This window comes from Sebastes umbrosus, chromosome 10 (genome assembly GCF_015220745.1).
Source record: "Sebastes umbrosus isolate fSebUmb1 chromosome 10, fSebUmb1.pri, whole genome shotgun sequence".
Taxonomy (NCBI): domain Eukaryota; kingdom Metazoa; phylum Chordata; class Actinopteri; order Perciformes; family Sebastidae; genus Sebastes; species Sebastes umbrosus.
Window position 1 is genome coordinate 32,249,468 of NC_051278.1, and position 23,698 is coordinate 32,273,165.

At 41.7% G+C, this 23,698-nt stretch overlaps 1 protein-coding gene across 1 annotated transcript in view; it reads left to right on the forward strand.

The window, feature by feature from the left end:
- The window catches only part of LOC119495190 (inactive phospholipase D5-like), an 80,377-nt gene that overhangs the window by 36,620 nt on the left and 20,059 nt on the right, over window positions 1-23,698 (forward strand). The window contains exon 2 of the mRNA XM_037781432.1: window positions 11,242-11,378. Within this exon, the coding sequence (XP_037637360.1) occupies window positions 11,242-11,378 (137 nt within the window). The remainder of the gene's footprint in view (window positions 1-11,241; window positions 11,379-23,698) is intronic.

The following is a 23,698-nucleotide window of genomic DNA, read 5'->3' on the forward strand; positions in this document are numbered from 1 at the left end:
GTGGCCAACAAACAGTGTGTGTATTTGTGCTACGTTAGCAGCTCTAGCATTGCCGGAGGCTTCGTGCTCGCCGTCGCACACGTAGTCTGAGTAACTTTAGTGAGTTTCCAACAGACCGTGTGTGTGTGTTGGTGATGAGTGTGAGGTTGTTGGTGGCGTTCTAGCTGTGAACGTAGGTGTAGCAGTGTGTGGACAGTTTATTTGTTGGTGAATAAATGCTATGAAACTTCAACTCCTCCGCTCCACTCAAGCGAGGCAGAGACCAGAGCCGACTTCCTGTATCCTGCAACTCCGGCTCTGCCTCTTAAGGTGGGCTGTTAAGGTGGACCAGCTTTTCTCCTTAAAGTGAGGAGCCGCTCTTCTGAGCCGCTCAGCTTTTTAACAAATTATAGATATTTCTTTTAAATGTTTTAAACGATAGCGTTAATCGGTTAAAATGCTTAATGTCGGTTAACGGTTAAACGGTTAATTATTGACATCCGTAATATGGATGAAGTGTAATGTGATGGTACCTGTGGGCTAGCTGATCTATTGCACCTCATCAGGAATGTAACTACACATCGGGAGAACGGGGTAGTCAAGTAAATTTTATTTATATAGCCCAATATCACAAATTACAAATTTGCCCCAAATGCTTTTGAGGTTGTTGAGAGAGGGATGTCGCACAAAATGCTAAGCATAATGGACAACACTTCACATCCCCTGCACAATCTACTGGTCAGAGTCTTTTCAGTGGGTGGCTCCTTCAACTCAGCTGTAATAAGGGCCGCTACAGTACAGTGTATAGCCCACAGCTATATCAATATACAATGACTCTCCTCTGTGCCGGGAGAGGGAGAGGGAGAGGGAGACTTTGCTACTCTGAGTAGCAATGCACAAGGCGCATTTTTCTTCAGTTTGCACAACGTATATTTTACTTTCAATTTACACAACAGAGATATATCTTTAATTATATTTTATTGTATTTTTTTATATCTTTTATTTTGTGTAAAGTAGTTGGTATGTACATTTACATAGAGATTTGTAAATACATTTTTTTTGTACCTATACCTTGTCTCTTTTTGTGTGAGTGACGCATGTTTTTTGTGATCTATCTATCTATCTATCTATCTGTCGATCTATAATTTGTTAAAGGTCCCATATCATGCTCATTTTCAGGTTCATACTTGTGTTTTGTGTTTCTAAGAGAACATGTTTACATGCTTTAATGTTGAAAAAAACCTTCCTCATACTATCTGCCTGAATATACCTGTATTCACCCTCTGTCTGAAACGCTCCGTTTTAGTGCATTTCAACAGAATGGCAACGGGATTGCGTTGCTAGACAACAGCTTGGGTCCATGTTTACTTCCTGTCAACTGATGTTATTTACATACACTGCAACAAGAAACAAACTGGGACACATTTAGAATGTTTATGTTTAAAACCGTGTAATGGTCTAAATATTGTATATTTGTGACATCACAAATGGACAGAAAATCTTACAGCTTCAAACACACAATTTCTGAATACGGGCTGTGTTTATTAGTCCGTATATTGAGCATTTTGATAGTTTAACAGTATTTATATATCACTTAAACCTGCTGTAAAAGACTTGAAAATCTCACTTTTTACAATATGGGACCTTTAAAAATCCCCCCCCCCCCCAAAAAAAAATATCTTTGGATAATGCAATACATGTTGTACACAAAATAGACCAACAAATTACAGTATGGACACTCAGGATGACAAAAAATGGATTGTAAACATATATGAAGAATGGATACAGGAGGACATTGAGCAACTTCAGGTGTCGGCAGATGTTGGCAGGTGTCGGAAGGTGTCGACGGCAAGACCTGAAATCTTACCTGTGGTCAGCATAGGCTATTTGTGCTTTTTCCTACAGTTTCTGGTGCAGGTGGAATCTGTTGATATTTAAGACAACATGAAACAAGTTGCAGAAAGACTCTTGCCCTTTTCAGTAACACACATTTAGCGAAGCCATCTCCACTGCCAACCTTGTGATTGCTGCTCTCTGTCACAATTAGGGACATCATGGTACCAGAAATCTAGTAGTCGATAACAATACCAGTGAATTTCCATGATTCTCGATACAAATTCGATACCACGGTAAAAAAAACAAAAAAAACAATAAATCCCATGTGATGTGTACACGTGTCTATATATATCCTCAGATATCAAGCAGTAGTTTAAATTCACTGACATGGTGACATTTCATTGGGTATAGGCTACCGGAGGTGGGACCAAGTCATTGTTTTGCAAGTCACAAGTAAGTCTCAAGTCTGTGACTCAAGTCCCAACTCAGGTCTGGAGTCCTAAACAAGCCATATGAGCTCTTCATCAAATGTAACATAATTTTAACAGCAGAGTAACTGGATCCATCTGGTGCTCAGTAACGTAACGTTAGTTCTTCATGGTCTCCTGAAACCTGATTGCATGCTGTTGGATTGGTTCAAACTAAGTCGATCTGGTGTGTAAGATAATCAAATGCAAGTCCCAATAACATTCACCGGAAATACAGTCCAGAGTTTAATAAAAAAACACTTTTCAGAGATTTAACAATAAGCAACAAAAGATAGAAATTCAGTTTGTTCAGTTCAGTTTTTTCCACACGAGTGAATCCTCTTCTCGAACATAAAGGATCTCTGCATCTCTGGATCTCACTGCTGCATGGCGCTGTTGTGTGTGTGTCAAACTCCGACACAGAGAGCAGAGGACAGAAGCAGCCGCATTTGGCGCTTAGTGCGTTAATTTCAGACCCTGCAGGCATCGTACGGTACCGTCGGTACTGTAGAAAATGAGTACCGTCAGGTTTTTAGAATTTTGGCATTGACTTGGTACCGAAGTATCAGTTCTCATGACATCCCTAGTCACAATGAATGAAACAACGTACTGTAAATGCGGCAATTGCACAGCAATAGTTTCTTATTGAATCATGAATCATGAATTAGCTACATAGAAGTCACCTTGCTCAGCCAACTGTAACTCTACTGTATAATTAATCATTGTTTTGTGGAGCAACAACAAGGGTCTCGAGCCCGAGTCAAACCAAAGATACTGCAGCACACGGTACACAGTACAGTATATGTACACTGTGGCAGTGGATTACAACCACACCTTTATCAAAAATAGCAAGATGTCTTGTAGCTTTAAAGCAGTTCTGTTTAGATTACTGTTGTTACAGCTGCTTTTTATAAGATAAATGTCTCCTTACGTGACTACTGAACGATATACAAAGAAGAGCTTATGAAGAAGCTATTGTTCTCTGATACAGATGGGCTGATACCAAAATATGACATCTACTGCTGCAACCCTTTTGGACGGATGAAAGGATTTCTCCATCAAAAGACGGTTGTAGTTGTGCTAGAAACATCTTACCGTGACATCACATCATCTATGTTTGGCTCACTATCCACAGGATTAGTGCTTCAGAGTGGATTTTCTTTAAACTCTTATACTGCATATTCACTTCAGGCTCAGGCACAGTACATGCAGTATATGGCTGCTGCACTGAAAATACACACACACAAATATATGGAGATGGTGGTTGTTAGTGACACCTCTTCGTGGGTAATTTTGAATCACCCTCACACCACAAAACTCATCAACAGTTCATGAACTGTTTCCACACCTATCAACAAGGTGAGGAAAGATCCAAACAAAACTCTAAATTCTTATTGTGGCTGTAATCCCACATTCATGTGTGTGTGTCCATGCATACATACAACACTTCCAGATGTACCGTGTGCATGCTGTCGCCGTGTGAGCGATTAGTTGTTGACAGGTGTCCAGCAGCTGAGTGTGAACCATCTGCTTGTCCTTGCAGGATGAGCCAAAAACAGGACAACGTGTGGTTTTGTTTCACTCAGGGCAGTTTGCTCATCACAAATGTGATTAAAGCGTGGATGGATGCAGCAAAGAGGGGGAAATGGTAGGGGTGTGACCATTCACTCAGCTCAGTCACGATCAGTCCTTCCTCCTGTCCTCTGTCCTCCACCAGTCAGTATCAGTCCTTCCTCCTGTCCTCTCTCCTCCATCAGTCAGTAGCAATCCTTCCTCCTGTCCTCTGTCCTCTATCAGTCAGTATCAGTCCTTCCTCCTGTCCTTTCTCTTCTATCAGTCAGTAACAGTCCTTCCTCCTGTCCTCTATCAGTCAGTATCAGTCCTTCCTCCTGTCCTCTCTCCTCTATCAGTCAGTAACAGTCCTTCCTCCTGTCCTCTATCAGTCAGTATCAATCCTTCCTCCTGTCCTCTCTCCTCTATCAGTCAGTAACAGTCCTTCCTCCTGTCCTCTATCAGTCAGTATCAGTCCTTCCTCCTGTCCTCTGTCCTCCATCAGTCAGTGTCAGTCCTTCCTCCTGTCCTCTGTCCTCCATCAGTCAGTATCAGTCCTTCCTCCTGTCCTCTGTCCTCCATCAGTCAGTATCAGTCCTTCCTCCTGTCCTCTGTCCTCTATGAGTCATTATCAGTCCTTCCTCCTGTCCTCTCTCCTCCATCAATTAGTATCAGTCCTTCCTCCTGTCCTCTGTTGATGTCACTCACTGAGGGGTGGGGGGGCTTTGTCTCAGCCAGCTGATCAGTCTACCAGTCAGATACATGACAAACTAACCTCAACAGTCTGGCTACACAGCCTACTGCCAGCTGTAGTTTCAGTCTTGTGTATCCGAGGGTTACGTTGCTCCTATACTTTATGAAGATAATAAATGAATAACACGGAGGCTCCGTAGTCTGCAGCCTCGTCAATAACAGCACGTCACCGCTTCACGTCTTCTGTCCCTCCCTTCACTATAAACTCCTTGGACACATTCACTGAAACATGGCTTACTAGAGGAACTAAAGTCATTCACAACTCAACTAAATCACTTACACGTTTTTACTGTAAGCTGTTAGCCGCCGAGCTAACGCGCTCTGCTTGTTTAGTACGTTTAGTAGTCTCATATAGCCACTTGTTGACAACCACCTTTTTCAAGACACATATAGGCTTCAAAATTCACGAGTGGGCTATTTATTGACGCATTTTATGTCAAAGAACAAAACATTAAAATCTCTAAAAGCTTGTTTTAACCACAGACCTTATTTCACACATTTAACTAAGAACCCATTAAAAAAAAACATTGACTTCATGATGAGAGAACCGGAAGTGCTAAAATGATAACTCGTTTCCAGGTGTTAGGACTCATTCCTGTAGCACTCTATAGTAACTAGTAGGATGCTTAGTATCGGAGTAAAAGTACACATTTTATTTAGGAAATGTAGTGGAGTAAAAGTGAAAGTTGACAGAAGTATAAAAACTCCAGTAAACTACAGATAGGCTAGACCTAAAAATACTTAAGTACTGTAAGGAAGTATTATTACTTCCTTACATGACACCACTGTTACTACGTTTGTAAAGTGAAAGTGAAACTTAATCTTGTGAACACAAAGACACGGTTTCACACTGGACACGAACAGCTTTCTCCTGGATGAAAGCCCTGGGTTTCTTGGACCCATTCACCAGTCCTCCCCCTGTCTTAGAATGAGAACAGGCTGGCTATATGTAAATCCATAAAGGTCCCATATTGTAAAAAGTAAGATTTTCATGTCTTTGATATTATAAGGTAGGTTTAAGTTCTGTATAAATACTGAAAAACTATCAAAACGCTCAATAGTCCGTATTCAGAAATCGTTCGTTTGAAACAAGCCGTTAGGATTTCTGTGCATTTGTGATGTCACAAATGTACAATATTTAAATCATTACACGGTTTTAAACATCAACATTCTAAATGTGTCCCAGTTTATTTCCTGTTGCAATGTGTGTAAATAACATCAGCTGACAGGAAGTAAACATGGACCCAAACTGTTGCCTAGCAACGCAATTCCGTTGCAATTCCGTTGAAATGCACTAAAACGGAGCGTTTCAGGCAGAGGGTAAATACAGGTATATTCAGGCAGACAGTATGAGGAAAATAAAGTTTTTTTTAACATTACAGCATGTAAACATGTTCTAGTAGAAACACAAAATACAAGTATGAACCTGAAAATGAGCATAATATGGGACCTTTAAGTCACCAGCAGTGAACAAACACATCAATTAAAAAAGGTTCTTGGAGCAACCTCAGCTTCAAAGTTTATCCAGTCTGACAATGTGATGAAAAACACGCTGAAGAGCACTAGCTCAATGTCGGATGGTTATTAAATCTCCTGCGCACCAGTTTTGGCTGCTATGACTCAGTGTTTGATCTTCATTCAGTCCTGACCCAATCAGTGTCACGCTACACTCTCCATCCAACGACAAAAGCCTCTTCTCATCCTCTTTTTCTTCTTCTTTCCTTTTCTCTTCTCCACAAACATCTGTGTGCATGGATGGAAACTGGCTGCGCTAAAAACAAGACTGTGTCTTCAAATGCCAGCATCCTGTCACCAGGCTTGTGGCGATCTTGTGCTCTACCTCCTAGCATCCACGCGACATCTGCAGCACTCCGAGCACTTATAAGACAAATTAGACCGGCATATGTTGCTCATAGTTTGTTGGTGTGATGTAAACTTCTCTTCCCCTCTGAGCAGCATGGCTCCTTGTTCTCACCATGCCTTGGCAAAGAGGAAAACGCTCAGAAGATGATAATTGCGCCGCTGACACTTTTCTCAAGCAGCACTGTGAAGAAACTCATCTTGCTTCTCTGTAGGCGCACTCAAGAGTTCCTTGAATGTGCTTCCAAAAGCCGTAGGGGGCCAATTTTAGTTTCCTTCTGCTTTGCTTCAGCATGCTATATGGTGACACAGCAGCACAACAGACACAAGAAAAATAGAGTTAATTATAATGTCTGTTCTCAAAATGCCGAGGCTTCAAAACGGCAGTCCACAAACCAGTGGGTGACGTCACGGTGACTACGTCCAATTCTTATATACAGTCTGTGATAGCAAAGGGCACTTAAAACAACTTCTGGCAGAGAGAAGGCCTCTGTTTAAAAGTTCTCTGTTCCTCTGATCTGAGGATACAAACATCCCCCTCTCTGGCCTGGCCTTCACTTCTGTCTGCGTGTGAGACAGTAATGACTGTGTATTTGTTTTGTCTGTGAGTGTGGTACCGTGCCATCTACATTGCACAGCCTGTTTCAGATGGACTCTGAGGAGCTTTTTAAAATAGCCGTCGAGCAACCTCACTAAGTCGCGTCATTTATGTCTCTCTTTTCTTTGCAACGTTCTCAAGGCTATCTTTGTTTCTTCTGATAGAAGAATTTTCTAGCATATGCCGCTGTAATCAATTGTAACTGTAAATAGCCGGAATGCCTCTTGAAAGCTAACCTGACCCTGTCAGATGGTTTGTTTCACAGAACCATCTGAGAAGCCGTCATTGGAAACGGTTTGGAAAAGGGCAGGCACTTTAAAAAAATACTTGGAGGAACCAACTGTCAATCAAACTAACGAAAACGAGACTAACTGAAAGCAAGAACATCATCGTACGTAGACGTTCAGTGCCGTATTTTGCTTTACTTGAAGAAATTAAGAAATACTCGCCAGTTTTCATATAACTAATGAGGGATGCACTGATACCAGTATCGGGTATCGGGTCCGATACTGTGCTCATGTACTCGTACTCACAAAACAGCTCCGATACCACGGCACCGATACCACTTTACAGCAGCGTGACGTTAACCTCTCGTCACCATCTTTCGGGTCCTCACGCTCCACCTCCCTGATGGTGCGGGCGAGACGGGCCGGTGGTGCACCCGACCCCGCTGGGCCGGGATCCCACCTCAGCCGGCGCATGCCGGCCCTCACTTTCATTGCGCCACGGGGTTTTGCTTGCACTGGGCGTGGGTTAGACTCCTTGGCCCGTGTTTCAAGACGGGTCGGCTGGGTTGCCGACAATGCCACAGACCTATGGCGCCTTTTACGTGGGCCATGGCACGCCACGGTTTGGGCTCACTGAGGACAGTCCGCCCCGTCAACAGTCGCACAGGGAGCAGGGAGCCCCGTCACGCCGTGGCGAGGTCCGGGCGGGGAGCGCCGTAAAGCTGCGGCCGCGAGCCACCTTCGCCCCGAGCCTTTCCAAGCCGACATAGAGCCGCCATTGTCTTTAGGAGCCGCCATTGTTGTTTAGAACGAACATTCGCCTCTCCATGTCGTCTCACGCTATCGTCTAACCGGGTTTCACACACCTCAGTCACGGCCATAGCTGCAGTAGCTCCTCACAGGACGCCGATTGGTCCGTTTGTCTGGCGAGCCAAAGACTTCATTACTTGAAGTCTGACAAAATTGATTTTGTATGAGAACATTTGATCCTGCGGTTCTTGCGTGATCTCGTGACATCGTGAGAATCCAGCTGCCGTGCAAGGTTACTTGAAAGCACTGACACATAAAAAAGAGCACAAAAGTTTGTTTAGTTTAGAAAAGGAGCCAAGTGGGATTCATATGTCTGCCACCACCCCTCAATACAAATGACAAGCTGGTAGCGCAGTTACTGCGATCAAGGCACACTACATCCTGTAACTGTAGGTGTATTGATCCCTAGCTGTGCTCCAGTGTCAGGTAACACCTTCCCTAGTGCACACTTTGAGTCTGACCTCTTTATATATATCTGCCATGATGCACACACACATCTGACCACACGTGAACGAAGCAGCTGGTATTCAAACGCTGGAAATATGAGAAGCATGCAGTGCTTCATTCTCCTGCAGGTAGACCTTCATCTGTACTTGCTTTCATTGCGGTACGCCCGGTATATGGTCCAGCAGATGATTGACAGATTTGATTTAACCTCCATTTACCCTGTGAGTGTTTGCTGAGTATGCTTTTGTTAAGTGCCTGGGGCTCATTGATGCTCAGAGGTAGAGATGAATGTTTCATTTTTTTCCCCTTCACCTATATTTTTCCAATCAAACCAGTTGCCTTATGGTCAGGAGGTCATGCCTTCATGCTGTTTGCAACCGGCTATGAGACGCACAGTGGATTGAGAATGAACGAGTTGTGGCTGCTCATAGGAATTAGGCATAATATTTCCACCCACCAGTGCTGCCAGGAAATAGAAAACACTGTTCCCATGTCAGACATCAGCTCAGACAGATGGTTGTGAGGATGAGAGTGTGAAGCTGCCAGTGTCTCTGCGGTCTACTGGGGATACTCCGTCGTAGCAATAACATAACCAGGCCTTTGTGTTTGTGCAGCTCTCGGAGGTCGATGGTATACGATATGAGATTAGTCTCTGAGGATAATGAGTGGAAGTCTAGCTGACTGTGCTAATGATCTGCCGTGTTCAAGGATAATTAGCTGTGGCTCTTCTAGCAGGTTCCAAAGGGATCAGGAGACATTTGTTATTGTTTTACAAATAGTTGATCTAATATACATATTGAAAGCATGAGTGAGGCTGCAATAGATACACCTAGTCAGGGTCTGGAATTAACTTTCTTCACTTCCTGCCACTGTGGCAGACAAGTATTTTTGTTTGTCTGCCACTTTTGAAATCCATGCGCTACATGAAGGAATAACATTTTAGATCTGATGTCATTCAATGTTCGATATATTTTACACAAAAAACATTATATACATTGTAAATTACAGTGTTCGAATTACACCGTACCTTCCGGGGGAGCCTTATTTTTGTAGGGAGGGAGGTTACTGTACACAGTACTGTACTTTTTTATTGTCCTCTATAGTGGTTATTTGCATAAAAACACACAATTTAAATGATTATGATTATTTAAATATTTGTTTTATTAAAAAAAAAAATTGTGATGAAGTTAAACAGGTCCCAATTCCCTCCCTAATATCTATTCTATATTGATGTGAAAACATCTCCTACAAACAACTCGATTTATTCAAGTTTCTCACCAAAAACTTAATTTTACGAAATTACATTTGAACGCATCATGATAACGTTGTAATTTACCTTCACCCCAATGGTCATTTTGCTTAGCAGACCATGAACGCCTCATAATAAAAACTCAATGGCACCTCAGTTAACGTTAGTAGCTCCGTTATTTATCCAATCAGGACTGTGCTGCCCACTAGCTGCTAACAGCTAACGTTACTAACTCTCCTCCTGCTGATTTCAGCACGGATTTGTTGTTCACAGTGTCGCATAATCAGGGGAAAAATAAGTGTGTCGACAGTCAAGGAGACATGAGATGCCAAGAAAGCGGACGACTACAGTTCTCTATTCCATCACTAGCATTTCCCCTGCCTGCCAAAGTGGCGGATGTCCTGATGATTTCACCTGCCACTGCCAACAATTTAGCCGCATTTGGCGGGTGGTGGGTGCTAATTTCAGACCCTGCACCTAGTGTACTGTGATACTGACCTCCTGTCCAGAGTTGATGAAAATGTCCATCCATCCATTATCTGTAACCGCTTATCCTGTTCAGGGTTGCTGAGGGGGGCTGGAGCCGATCCCAGCTGACATTGGTGGGGTACACCCTGGACAGGTCTCCAGACTATCACAGAGCTGACACACAGAGACAGACAACCATTCACACTCACATTCACACCTACGGGACATTTAGAGTCAACAATTAACCTGCATGTCTTTGGACTGTGGGAGGAAGCTGGAGAACCCGGAGAAAACCTACGCTAACATGGGGAGAACATACAAACTCCACACATTTGAACCTGCGACCCTCTTGCTGTGAGGCGACAGTGCTAACCACTGCACCACCATTGATAAAAATGTAATATAATTATTATAATTATAATTATTATAATATAATTATATAATTATAACAGCAAATTGTAATATAATTAAATAAATACTACATAATTATATGATAATGATACATTGTTTACATTCTTAAAATAGGAACAAGAGCAGGGGTCTCCAACCTTTTTATCTTCACATCCTCATTGCCCGTATAGAACACGCTGGCCCTTACTTCCATCTCAACCATATGGGAGCATTTGGACTTTATCCAAATATCTAATGTTAAAGTTTGTTTCTATCGGTGGCTTTGTTTTCTTATTTGCCATCTTTCTTCTCTGTCTCTCTCCCGGCTTTCTACTCTCTTTCCTCTCCTCATTCCTGCCTCATGTTCTTTATGAAACCCTGAACTTGCAAGGTCATACGTGGACCCTTACATGTTTGTGTTGAATTCGCTTCTATATCATGTTATGACCTGCTGAGCTGTGCATTAAATCAGGAGTTGTGTCAGCTAGACCAGCCAGCTAATGGAAGCCAAGGTTGGGGCACTTTGGCCTCGTTTTTACAGTAGTGATGAAAAGTAGAAAACACACCTTGCAAATCAATGTTGCTCTCTTCCTCTCTCTCTTGCAGTCTCAGCAGAAGTGCATCATGATCTTTGCCTTGGTGTGCTGCTTCGCCGTACTGATGGCGTTGATTTTTTCAGCTGTGGACATTTGGGGCGAAGATGAAGACGGGATCACAGAGGACAACTGTAGCAAGGACTGCAGGTGAAAGCAGCACAACCACAAACGCACACTTCAGTTTCAGTGGTGCCCAACATTTACGGCTTGCGACACCTCATCACAAATTATAAATCACGACCAGTTTTTATTTTTTTTGCTGATTCGAAATGATCAAAACCTAGTGCAGTGCCTGTTGAAAACATGCCTGTTCAGAACGGGCTAAAGGCTTGGCCTGTGGCGTTGCTGCTTCATACAAACAACTTCACACTCAACACTGCACTTCCTTTGATCTGGAGTAGTACACCTGCCATAATAGCTGCGTCACAGACCCAAGTCGCGGCTACTCACAGTCAGAAACACCGGTGAAATAGGCTTCACGGGAAAAAACACCAGGGGCTTACTTTACCGATAGACAAGGTATAGGCAACTGCCTACAAACAGCTATGGATTTATTTTGATGTTTAGATATGAAAAATATACTATTGTAACTCATTGTACCCCCAAATAACTTACAAAGGCCCCAAAATATGCAACTCAACTGTACACTACTTACCGTGTACTTGTACTTCAGAAGAAGTATTTCAGGAAACCAGGGTCCAAGTTGAAAAGTTATCCTTTAATAAAAGCTGTTAATTTGTCACTTAATTACCTTTTAATATGTTTTCATGTGAGAAAGTAACCATTTAGATTCCCAGTATGTGCTCCGTTTATCCAAATATCGTATATATTTGGAAATCTTTCTGGGGAAATTTGCCAGGGAAGTGAAGAAAAGTTTGGTTGTAACATTATCCAGCCTCGATGTGTAGCGTACTGCGTTATCATGGATATATCCAGGATCCAACAGCAAAAGTGAACTAATGAGCCTCAGTCTGGGAAATAAAGTCTTACTCACGGAGGGAAACACACCCACAGCTTACTCACGGTCACACCGGTGAAATACACTCCGGTTCCATTCTGTGTCCAGTTGGCTATCCACTCCAGGGAGTGAAGTCCGGTTGTAATGTTCTCCAGCAGTGGGCCACGGTCTGCCCGCTGTAGACGCTCGACTCAATCTGCTGAGCCCTGAAGCCCCCCCCCCACTGCTGCACAGAGCGCTGTGTGCTTGTTTATTCAACGCTTATCAATATTGAACATGTCGCGTGTCCAAATGGCAACAAATTTGACAAAGCTCTCCGTGGGGTCCCCATTAATACACCCACCAAGTGTGAAGTAGATCGGATGAACGGTTCTCGAGATATGTGAAGGACATACCTTGTGGTCACTAATTGCAGATTCCTTGAGAGGGAAGAAACAATTTGTTTATTCATTTCTATAATAACCTTATCGTTCATTCTTTTTTTCTATTTGTTTTCTCATGTATTATCAAAAATGACATGTAGGGGAGCTTTATTGATTTAGTCTTCGTGACACAACTGTCTCTGCATCCCAAAATAAATGAGTTTGAGCATTATGTCTTCACCTCGCAACAAACACTGCTGCCATGATCACTGGGAGGTCTGGGTGTGACAACCCTTATAGATGTGCTTCACTTACCACCAACTCTCTGAAGGTGCTAATAATTTCACTGTAACTGCGTGTGGCTATCAGCGCTGATCTTTGTGAATTGGACTGTTTTTGCAATGAGGCTCATTTGCATAGAAAGGGACCAATTTTGCGCCAAATGTCTGCATATTACCTAATCTAAATACGTGCAGTAGCACCGAGACACTATTTGCTTTGAGGTTAGGGGTGCATTTCACCCTTTACAGGTGCTTTGAGAGTTACACGGTTTATTCTTGTCTTATTTGTGCAGGTTTAGCGGCCACAAAAGCTGCACAATCCTTTTGTGATTTTTTAATTTATTTATAGGGAGCTATGTGTACAGTACAGCAAAAAATGAATAAATTCGGGGGACCTCTAGCTTATGCTATTTGTGCCAGTAGCTTCTATGAATTAAAACCAATTTTGGGGTTGCTTTGGCCCTGCACTGTGAGCAATTTAAACCTTTAAGCTGTTCACTCATTCAAACAGCCTCAACTGCTAGAAACCCTGATTGTTTTTTTAGCTCCAGATTTGAACCATAAATCAATCCCAGTCTGTGCCCTGTTGCAATGCAGTAGGTCTAACCCCCTGGCACAAGAAATTGCAGTGTAGAGGCTGCAAACACCATGGCATTGCTTGCATTTATTTGGAGTATACAGTTGTCTCAAAGTAAAAAATGGTACATGTCAAGTAGCACCGATACAAAACAAATCTGTGTTTCCTCAACCTGATCCTATAGTAGCCTCCCCCGCTGCCCTGAAATGATTACCAGGCTCTTCTGAAAGTTACTTTATACCAGACTCTAGCAAGTTTATTCAATCTATTTAAGTTTTAAGAATATGGATCCCCTGAAAACCACTGCAGTATGTCCTGGTGGTCCAGAGTGAAGCTGGCTGATCAGCAGTCATTTTCTCTGATACAGCAATCCCTGCTCTCCACTTCGTATACTGGTTTCCCTCCATTAGACTCTTCATCATCCAATTCACCATTCAGCCTTGAATTACTTCCCCCTCTCTCTTTGTCTCTTTCTTTTATGTCTGTGTCCATCTACTATCCCTCCTCTTCCCCAAATCAGCCATTTAACAACCTTTCAGAGAACTCTATCAGGCATCCCTCTCTTCCAATTAAAGCTGAAAGTGCAATCCAAACTTGTAAAGCTGAATTGGACTCCTCTCCTGCTTGGGAGTAGAATGAGAGATCCAGATGGAGGGAGAAGAGGAAGAGGATATCAGGGTAGATTAGACTGTTGTCAGGCTATTAAATAGGCGTTATCAGTCGCTATAAGCCCCATAGATGTCTGTCAATAGGGGCCTACCACTAGTATGTTTTATCATCTATTCACATGGTGGATCACTGAAAGAAGGTATAAAAGAACACAACAGCGACCTCTAGCGACCGTCGCAATTATGACAGGAGCAAAAGTGGAAGTTAGGTGCAGCAGTATAGACCGTGTGAAACATAACAGGTGGAGGTCGAGGATGGTGGATGGGACACAAAACACAGGGTTTTCATCGAGGAGACCGGCGTTTGCATCCCGTGTGAAACCGACAATGTGTTGTCTTTGTGTTTGTAGTTACCCAAAACACAATGTTTTTCCCTAAACTTAACCAAGTGGATTTTTTTTGCCTAAACCTAAAGAAGCTGTACTTTTGTTGCCTAAACCAAAAGAAGTTTTAGTTTTATTGCCTAAACCTAAAGAAGCTGTAGTTTTGTTGTCTAAACCCGGTGATGTTCCCAACACATGACACTTGAAAATCTTGAAAAAAAAAAAGATGTATTGTTGTTCCCTAAACCTAAAAAAGTTGTAGTTTTGTTGCCTAAACCTAAAGAGGTTGTATTTTTGTTGCCTAAACCTAAAAAAGTTGTAGTTTTGTTGCCTAAACCTAAAGAGGTTGTAGTTTTGTGGCCTAAACCTAAAGAGGTTGTAGTTTTGTTGCCTAAATCTGTTTTTATTTTGCCTAAACCTAAAGAAGACTTTTTATTTTCGTTCAAATGGTGACATTTCATTCAGTTTTAAAACATGTTTGAATGTGTTGCTTTTAAGTTTCCCTTTCACTTTTAAAACATATTTTGCATATAGTAGGCCCCTACCGACCCACATCTATGGTGCTTATAGCGACTGATTTAATGGCTTGATAACAGTCGAATCGGGTGCAATTTGGGTTCGGAACGAGTGAAAGATTAACAGATTCATCAGCTGTCATTAGCTTTGCTCCAAACAAATTTCAGAAACGTGTGCTTATCATTTTTCCACGGGTGCACTGTTATTTATATCCCATAAGCTATAATGATGACGTTTTACTGTGACATGCATCATTTGAAAGACCTATATCCTGTGCAAGTGTAACATAATTGATGATTTCGTAAATTACTTACGTAAAGTACAAAATAGGAAAAGTGATAGATTACTATGAGACCGACACATTCATAATGGGGTGCACTGAGGCTTGCTCATGCTCACTTAAATTCCTAAAGGTGCTTGTAATTCATCAAAGGAATGCATGTAAAGCCCTTTTCAGTCAGTATACACTCTTTGAAAATGATCCAGTCGGTGATTAACTTACAAATGAAATTGTGACTATTTCTTCTTAATAATCTAAATACAGCAGACTAATCCTTGCCTTGCTTTGCAATCTATTATTTTCTCTTTTAGCAGCCCAAATAATGACTCAGCAGCTTTTTGGTCTGTGATGTTGTAATTCAGACTTGTCACACACAGCTGGTTGTTTTGTTATGTAGATTTCCTTTAATCTATTTTTCCCTGCATAATGAACAATGCTAATACGTGCATCTCAGGGACAGGACACCTGAGATGGGTTGCTGCTACTGTGCATTTTCGTTAAAACCTCCCACTGATGCAGATAGCTGATGATGATGATCACTTCATGTATTTGTCTTGCAGTACAATCAAACACATAATTAATTTGATTTATAATATTCCCTCTGAGGATGAACAAATTCAGCTATGATTGCAGTAAAACAGGATTCCTCTTTACATCAGTATGTGTTGCTTAGTTGTTGGAGCAAACTGGTAGCAGTTTATACCGTCTCATCTAATTGTATCCAAGATGACAGTGATGTGTCCCTGATGGACATGTGGAATTGCCTGGCGTCAGACGGCTGATAAGCAGGTTAGTATTGATGTACAGTTGCCTGGTGGAAGGGCAGAAACAACGGAGAACCAGACTAGCACCTCCTGAACAGTCGGCTGCTTAAGGATACAACATTAATTGTACATTTTGAATTTGTTAGACAGCCACAGATATTATTCAGTATATTGAAATGTTAACATATAGACAGTTTTTTTATATTGCACATTGCATGATGTAATACATTTAATAGGATTAAGGTTCATTAAACTGTCACATGCTCAACATGTTTTAATTAGAATATATTTCTTAACAGTATTCAATTCAATTTATTTTCTATATAGCGTCAAACCATAACAGCTGTTAGCTCGAGACGCTTTTTATATAGAGCAGGTCTTAGACCGTACTCTATAGTTTAGAGACCCAACAAGTGATCCCACCAAGACCATCGCATTGGCGTGCGCTCTGGTAGGGAAACAAAAAATCAATAGCAGTGGATGTAAAAGAGTGATAATACTACTATCGGAATTAATAGTTGTAATAATAATAGAAATATAACTAATACTACTAATAATAAAAAATGCTAATAATAATGATGGTAGTAGTGGGTGTCAAGCATGCAGCAGACGCAGCAGCAGATGCAACCCCGCTACAGGTGTAACTCCGCTCCATGGTTACCTGCGAGACGAGAGAGTACAAAGAATCCAGGGAAGAAATCAAGTTAGTAACAATGAATGGGACATGAATATTTACAGAAGGAGAGAGGAGCTCAGTGTGTCATAGGAAGTCCCCCGGCAGTCTAGGCCTATAGCAGCAGAACTAAGGGCTGGTCCAAGACAGCCTGAGCCAGACTTGGGCCAGTCCTAACTATAAGCATTATCAAAGAGGAAAGTCTTAAGCCTACTCTTAAATGTGGAGAGGGTGTCTGCCTCCAGAATGGCACCGCCATCTTCTTATGTTCTTAGTTACTACCAGCTAGCTTCAAACTAGTCATTTCCTAATTGGGATGAATCTTTAAAACTTAAAAAATGTCTTTGGTAGTGGAGTAGTAGTTAGTAGTATTCATAGGGTGACCATATTTTCAAACCCCCAAACCGGAACCCTTAAGTGTACCGCAAGTTCATGCATGTGCTAATTTTGGTGAGGAAAAACTGGCATGGCAATTTTTAAAGGGGTCCCATGACCCTTTGACCTCAAGATATGTGAATGTAAATGGGTTCTATGGGTACCCACGAGACTCCCCTTTACAGACATGCCCACTTTATGATAATCACATGCAGTTTGGGGCAAAAAAAGATGCAGTTTTTTGCATACAGTGTGTTGTTTTCACCTATTCTAAAAACATACTGGGTTACTAAACACCGTCTTGGAATTGCATAAATTGGGTATGACATGAAAGCTGAAACTCTTGTGGGACCAATGAGCCAGAGTATATTCATGTGTGATGTTAGTCCCCATAGTAGCCATTTCATATAGTGAGACCATTTTTTGAAACTGGACCTCACTGTATAAAATGGCCTGTTGTTGACCTATAGGATAATCACAAAATAAGTCTATGAGGTCGAATGAGCCTACTTCTCACTTGATTTATTACCTCAGTAAACATTGTAAACATGAGTTTATGGTCTCAATTGTTAGTTTCAAGTCTTCTTCAATACAGCATGATGTTCATTTAGTAGATTATGGTCCTATTTAGAGTCAAATAGACCATAAAGCAGGGGATGTTTTATGGCGTTGCTAGCTTATGATTGACAGGTCTCTACCACGGCGTTGTCCATTCTGGGAGTTGTCCACATTTTCGTTGTGTTTTCAGTTCATGAAAGTTAATTGTAACCTTTTTTGTCTGGTTGCCTAAAGCCAAGATGGCGACGGTCAAAATGACGAACTCTGGGCTTTGAAACCACAGTCACACAAATCAATGGGTGATGTTGGTTATATTAGGTATACTGTTATTGTTGTGCTTTGTAAATGTTCACAGTTTACATTCTCGTTAAACAGCATTACAAGTCAGATATGTCGACAAAATGATGTGTATTATGTATTATGTAATTATGTACGTCACATTTGACCTCTTTTACTCTTCAATCAAAACGAGTCATATATTAGCAAGCTAACGTTAGTTAGTTAGTTTTGTTAGTTCAGCTAGCTCGTTCAGTTAGCTACTGTATGTAACAGTAGTTAGTTGGTGTCAGTATTAAGTAACAAGCATAACTCTCCACTTAGTAAACACTTAATGATATAAGTAGAATAAGTTTGAACTTAAAAAGAGCTGATTCCCGTGCAGGGAACACACCACACACGCCCAGAATGATCTGAAGCCAACACTAAACAAGAACAGCTACAGTCGGAACAGGCAGAGAAAAACAACTGAACAGAAATTAGGCTTCTGAACTAACCAAATAACTCTCTTAAATGAGACAGAAGTGACTGGAGCGAAGGGTGCTTGGCGGTGACATCTCTGAGACTCAGTAACCAGTATCTGGAACAATAAGGTAGCCTATACAGTAGGCTATAGCCTGAGCTTTGATTAGTGGATGCCAACTATTGTCCATCGGTCCAAATGTCAAGAAACATCAGGACAGCAGTCGTGATGGACATGGAACAATGTAACAAACTAAGTACTTGCAGTCTGAGTATCACTTAGTGGCTCAAGTTTCAGATAATGGATTGAAATTTACATATTAAGCGTGTTTACCATGTCAACATTGTTCTGGTTGTACCCGATGGAAAAATTGAGCTTGACATTTAGCTGCCTTTTAAAACGAACAGCGTGCAGGGAGCAGTGCAGCAGCAGCGGCAGCTCCTGTAATACCCATATTAATGTCCTCACCGGCTGTACAGCCAGAGCTCTGGGCAGCTCATGAGAGGACGGATCATTTATATCAGATGTCAGGGATTGACACTGGCACAGCCCATGCTGTTAAATATGGTAGAGCTGGCACAGTATCATACATGCTTTAGTGATTTTTATGTGACTAATTTGTTTAACATGTAAACTTGCCTCAGCCCTGACAGCTCTGTAATGGTGTGAAATATGTTATTATGTTCTGCGTTTTGGAATAAAACATCAGGACGGAGAGTTTATCCTTTTTATCCAACCGCGCTCACCTAGCACACTGTGAAGATGGGAATCCATTAATATTCTGAGGGTGACGGATGTTTCATTCAGACACACACTCTCTGTCTCGCTGTCTCATGTATGCACACACACACACACACACGCACACACACATACACACACACACACACACACTGTGAAGTTTACACCACTTAGGTATTGGCTGCTGGGGATGAATCACACCCATGAGTGCGCAGATGGGTTACAATGGAGGGGGGGACCAGCAGTGGACATCACAGACCGCATAAATCGATGAATCCCTTGCAGGCAGAGACGACTACCTCGCTCTGCTTTCTCCTCTTTTAATGCCAAAGCCTGTCTGCCCGTTTAAACGACTCCGAACCACCATTCATCATACCTCCTAGACTGAGAGGATTTCTTTCAAAATAAGATTACCACTCCTCCTCTTCCATCTGTTTTCCATCCACTTCCTCATTGTGAGATGTTTACTGTAGCTGTCCTAGTTTCTGCTGTCTTTACAGAACAAAGAAGACTTCTACGCTGTGTGATGCAAATGTTAATCTCCTCTATAATTTCATCATAGCCCGCTGCGTTGTTTTTTTCCACTCCTCTTTTCATTTTATTCACTCCGTGTTCAGTCCTCAAGCTCTGCGGCTGACAAGTGGAAGAAAATTCACCCCTCAGTGAAACAACTTTGTGATTCTCCAAAACTCTGCTTCACCAGCCTGTTTGCACAAAAAGGCGTAGGATAAATGCCGCGATAATGCGCAAGACGTTTAGCGTCTAATTAGTACGCCTTTCTTGATTGTCATTTGTATGCCATGTATCCTATACTGACTGGCAATGTAAACGCCAGTGGCGGCTGGAGACTCAAAAAATTGGATAGGACAGGAGGAAAACCAACCCACAGCGTCATGTTATTTTACACTAGTTGGATACTTATCTCTACTTTCTTCCTTTATGAAACAAAAGAACATAATTCACATTCAGTATAACAATAATAAAAAAGCCAGGGGTATATCACACTAAACAAAACTGTTAAAATCTGAATATATTGAGCGTCTTAATAGAATTTTACTTAGTTAGTTCACATATTGCTCAACATCCTTCGGGAAAACAACAAAAAGGGTATTTATTTTTAAATTTCTTTATGAATAAAAGATTAAAATAAAATATATACAATTAATTTTAAGAATATACATATATATTGTTATTTTTAAGAAACCAAACACCACAATTTTCCATAATAATGTCTTTGAAGATATGATCAATGACAAATCTGCAAAGGTCCTACGTCTTTTTTTAATTTCTACATATAGTGATTGACAGGGTAATATTTATGAATAATTTTGAAGGACACTTCCTTAACCTTATTCACTATGAGGTATTTAATCCCAATGCTATAAGGGAACCATAACGTTAATGAGGTAATCGCCCCGAGGTGGATGGAGCTGTCACAGCCGGTGTGCACGGAGCAGCGGCGCCAGGTAGACCCCCGCAGCAGAGCCCCGCTGCAAAAGCTCTACCGGAGAGGCCAGACACACCGCCACCCGACGGTAAAGATCAGAGTCAGCGCTCTGCACATGTTGACCGTCATCTTTTCTTGTAAAATGTCCGGTATAATCCGTAACACCGGTGTTGTCACAAGTTTATTAACCGGTGGGAACATTTTCCTCACTGTCACATCACTACCAATGAACGTTACAGGCATCGTACGGTACCTTCAGTACTGTAGAAAAAGAGTACCCTCACTTTTTAGAATTCAGTCAGGACCACTTTAGTCAAAGACACTTATTCCATTTGCAGTAATATATACATTATATTTGGCTCTGTTCTGGGACCTCCCTGCCCATCCATGCGCATGCGTGGATCCACGAGCCCACGTGTTAGCATGAGGCAAGGAAAGCACACCTCCTTGCCCTTCCATGTGCAGACATGGAAAGCCAAAGGCAGGGAGAGCAGCAGCAAAGACCCCCCCTGGGTGCAGAACAGAGCCGGCATCAATGACAACAGAATTGACATTGATTAAGTCATAAACAGTTAGGGGTAGGCGACACATCGAATACAGTCGATGTATCGCGGCTTGTCCCCCGCGCAGTACAGATAACGACTACATCGCGAACATCGAACACAATTTGTCATGTAATGTTTCCAACCATCCCTTTTTGTATGGAAGATTAAATTGTTCCAAAGAACCACTAATGAATATCAACAGAAGGTTTTAATGCAGACATATGCTGCAGGGACTACAAGAATCATAATATTGGTGTGATTGTATGCATCAAAGGGTTAAATTGAGCATTTATGAAGTGCTTAGAGGATATTTGAAGTTATTGCGATATATATCGTGTATTGTGATATAGCCTAAAATATCGCGATATTATTCCTAGACCATACCGCCCAGCCCTAGAAACAGTATTAAAAGGAGGTGGTGGGGTGGAGGTGGGTTGCGAGCGGCTTGTAGAGGAAGCAGCAACGGAAGGCCGGCTGAAGCAGCTTAAATAAGGCGCCCTGTATGAAATTTACCAATGAATGCATAGAGAGGAATCAGCTGATCCGTCAGCTGATGCATCAGCTGATTGGGCTGGCTTAAGATCAGCTGTTATCAGCTGATAGCCGTCCTATGAGCAGAGCTTGACATCATGGCCTGCCTGAACTAACGCTACGCTTGATTTTTGTCATCGACTTGGTACCGAAGTATCTGTTCTGGTGACATCCCTACAAGTGACACAAAAAGCGCGAGCTATAAAGTGAATGAAGAGAAAGAGCAGCGTTAATGAGAACACAGCAATGGATCAGAGAAATAAATTGTTATTTTCTGATTGTTTCCCCGACGGTTACGTTCTAAAACACAAATAAACACACAACTAACTGCGCACAATACTGCGGGAAGGAACCGAGTTGCCGGATTTTGAATGAATGCAGCCTAAATCTGTGTGTGTGACTCAGCAGTCAAACTACTGACACACACGGATCATAACAGCACTCTGCACACCGCAGATGAGAGGCAGAGGAGCTGGGATGGAATCACTGGAACACGTGCAGATAAAACAACCCGTTATCATCCGTGAAATACGGCTGTTTTTTATCTCACAGAGCTAAAGGACTTATGTATCGATATCAGAAGCCGAGGGGCGTGACAAAGCGGCGATATTTGACGGCCTGAACGAGATGCCCACCCATACGTGCGTTATTGGCTGGGGGTTCATTAGTTAGTATATGGGCCACATTGAGGGAAAAAACATCGGAGATTTCCAGAATAATGTCATAATATTACGAGAAAAAAGTCGTAATATTACGAGAATAAAGTCATAACTTTACGAGAAAAAAAAATTACACATAAAATTACTACTTTATAATATTATGACTTTATTCTCATAATACTACAACTTTTTTTCTCGTAAATTTATGACTTTATTCTCATTAAAAGTCATACCGTCGTACCGTCGACCTACAACAATGAAAAATAAAAATTTAAATATAAACAAAAAACAGTTATTCATTTCCATTAATTTTTTTTTAAAGTCCACAGGGACCCATTGGAAAGGGGCTAAAGAGCCGCATGTGGCTCCGGAGCCGCAGGTTGCTGACCCCTGGTATAGCCCAATATCACAAATCCCATATTTGCCTCAGGGGGCTTTACAATCTGTACACGATACAACACCCTAAAGGCTGTTTGCAGACGCCCAGAAGCATCCTGTGTAAAGCAAAATAAGAAGAAAAGAGAAAATCCAGGCAGAGAGCTTCAGGGTCTCTGCAGACACAGACACCACAACACACTTTTAGTGGGCATAAGTGATGATCGAAACCTTTAACATACAAATTGTCATTTCCATGAGGAGAAATCATCATGTTATGATCACAGAGGGTGTGAGTCCTGCAGTTTGACCCCTTGGCCTCTTTCCAAAACCTGACTTAGCTTTACGTACGCCAGGAATACATTTTCAAACTGTGAGCTGGCAACTGGCCCTTCAATGTGATGCCAGGATATTATCACCTGCAGCACATGCAAGGGCACCAGTGTGCTCTCGAGTGAAGCACTCGATAGACCCTGAGCTGTCACACTTCGGCCGACCCTGTGCTCTGACAGGTCTGAGGGCTAACATCCACACGACGCTACTTCGGTACGAACCCAAAATAAACTGTGATTTAATTGCAAAAAATGGATCAGAATGATGCCGAAATAGCGACATTATGATGTTGATTTGTAAAAAGACCGAAGTCATGCTTTGTCAAGTCTGGTCATGTCACAACAAGCAAACAACTTTTAAAACGCTTGTTTTCTGAATGGAGTTCGGATCGATCAGTTCCAGGATATGTAGCTGCTCCATTAACACTCCATCTAGAAATAAATACGGCAGCAACAACGTCAGCTATGACAGCAGGAATATCTCAGCACTGATAAACTTTCGCGAAAGTATGTACTGTATATATTGTTACACACCACTTATATGATGAATGCTTTTGATACACATGCTTTAATAAAAAACTGAAATACTTTTAACCTTGCATACTGTATGCCATGCTTATACCTTTTCACCTTGTATAAAATGTATAATATACAAACTAGTAAATGTTACCATTTAATATAACTGAATGTCATTTGCTTCATTATAAGTTGTCTTTCAATCAAACATTAAGATATAAGTGGAAAAAACTGTTCACAAAACATTATA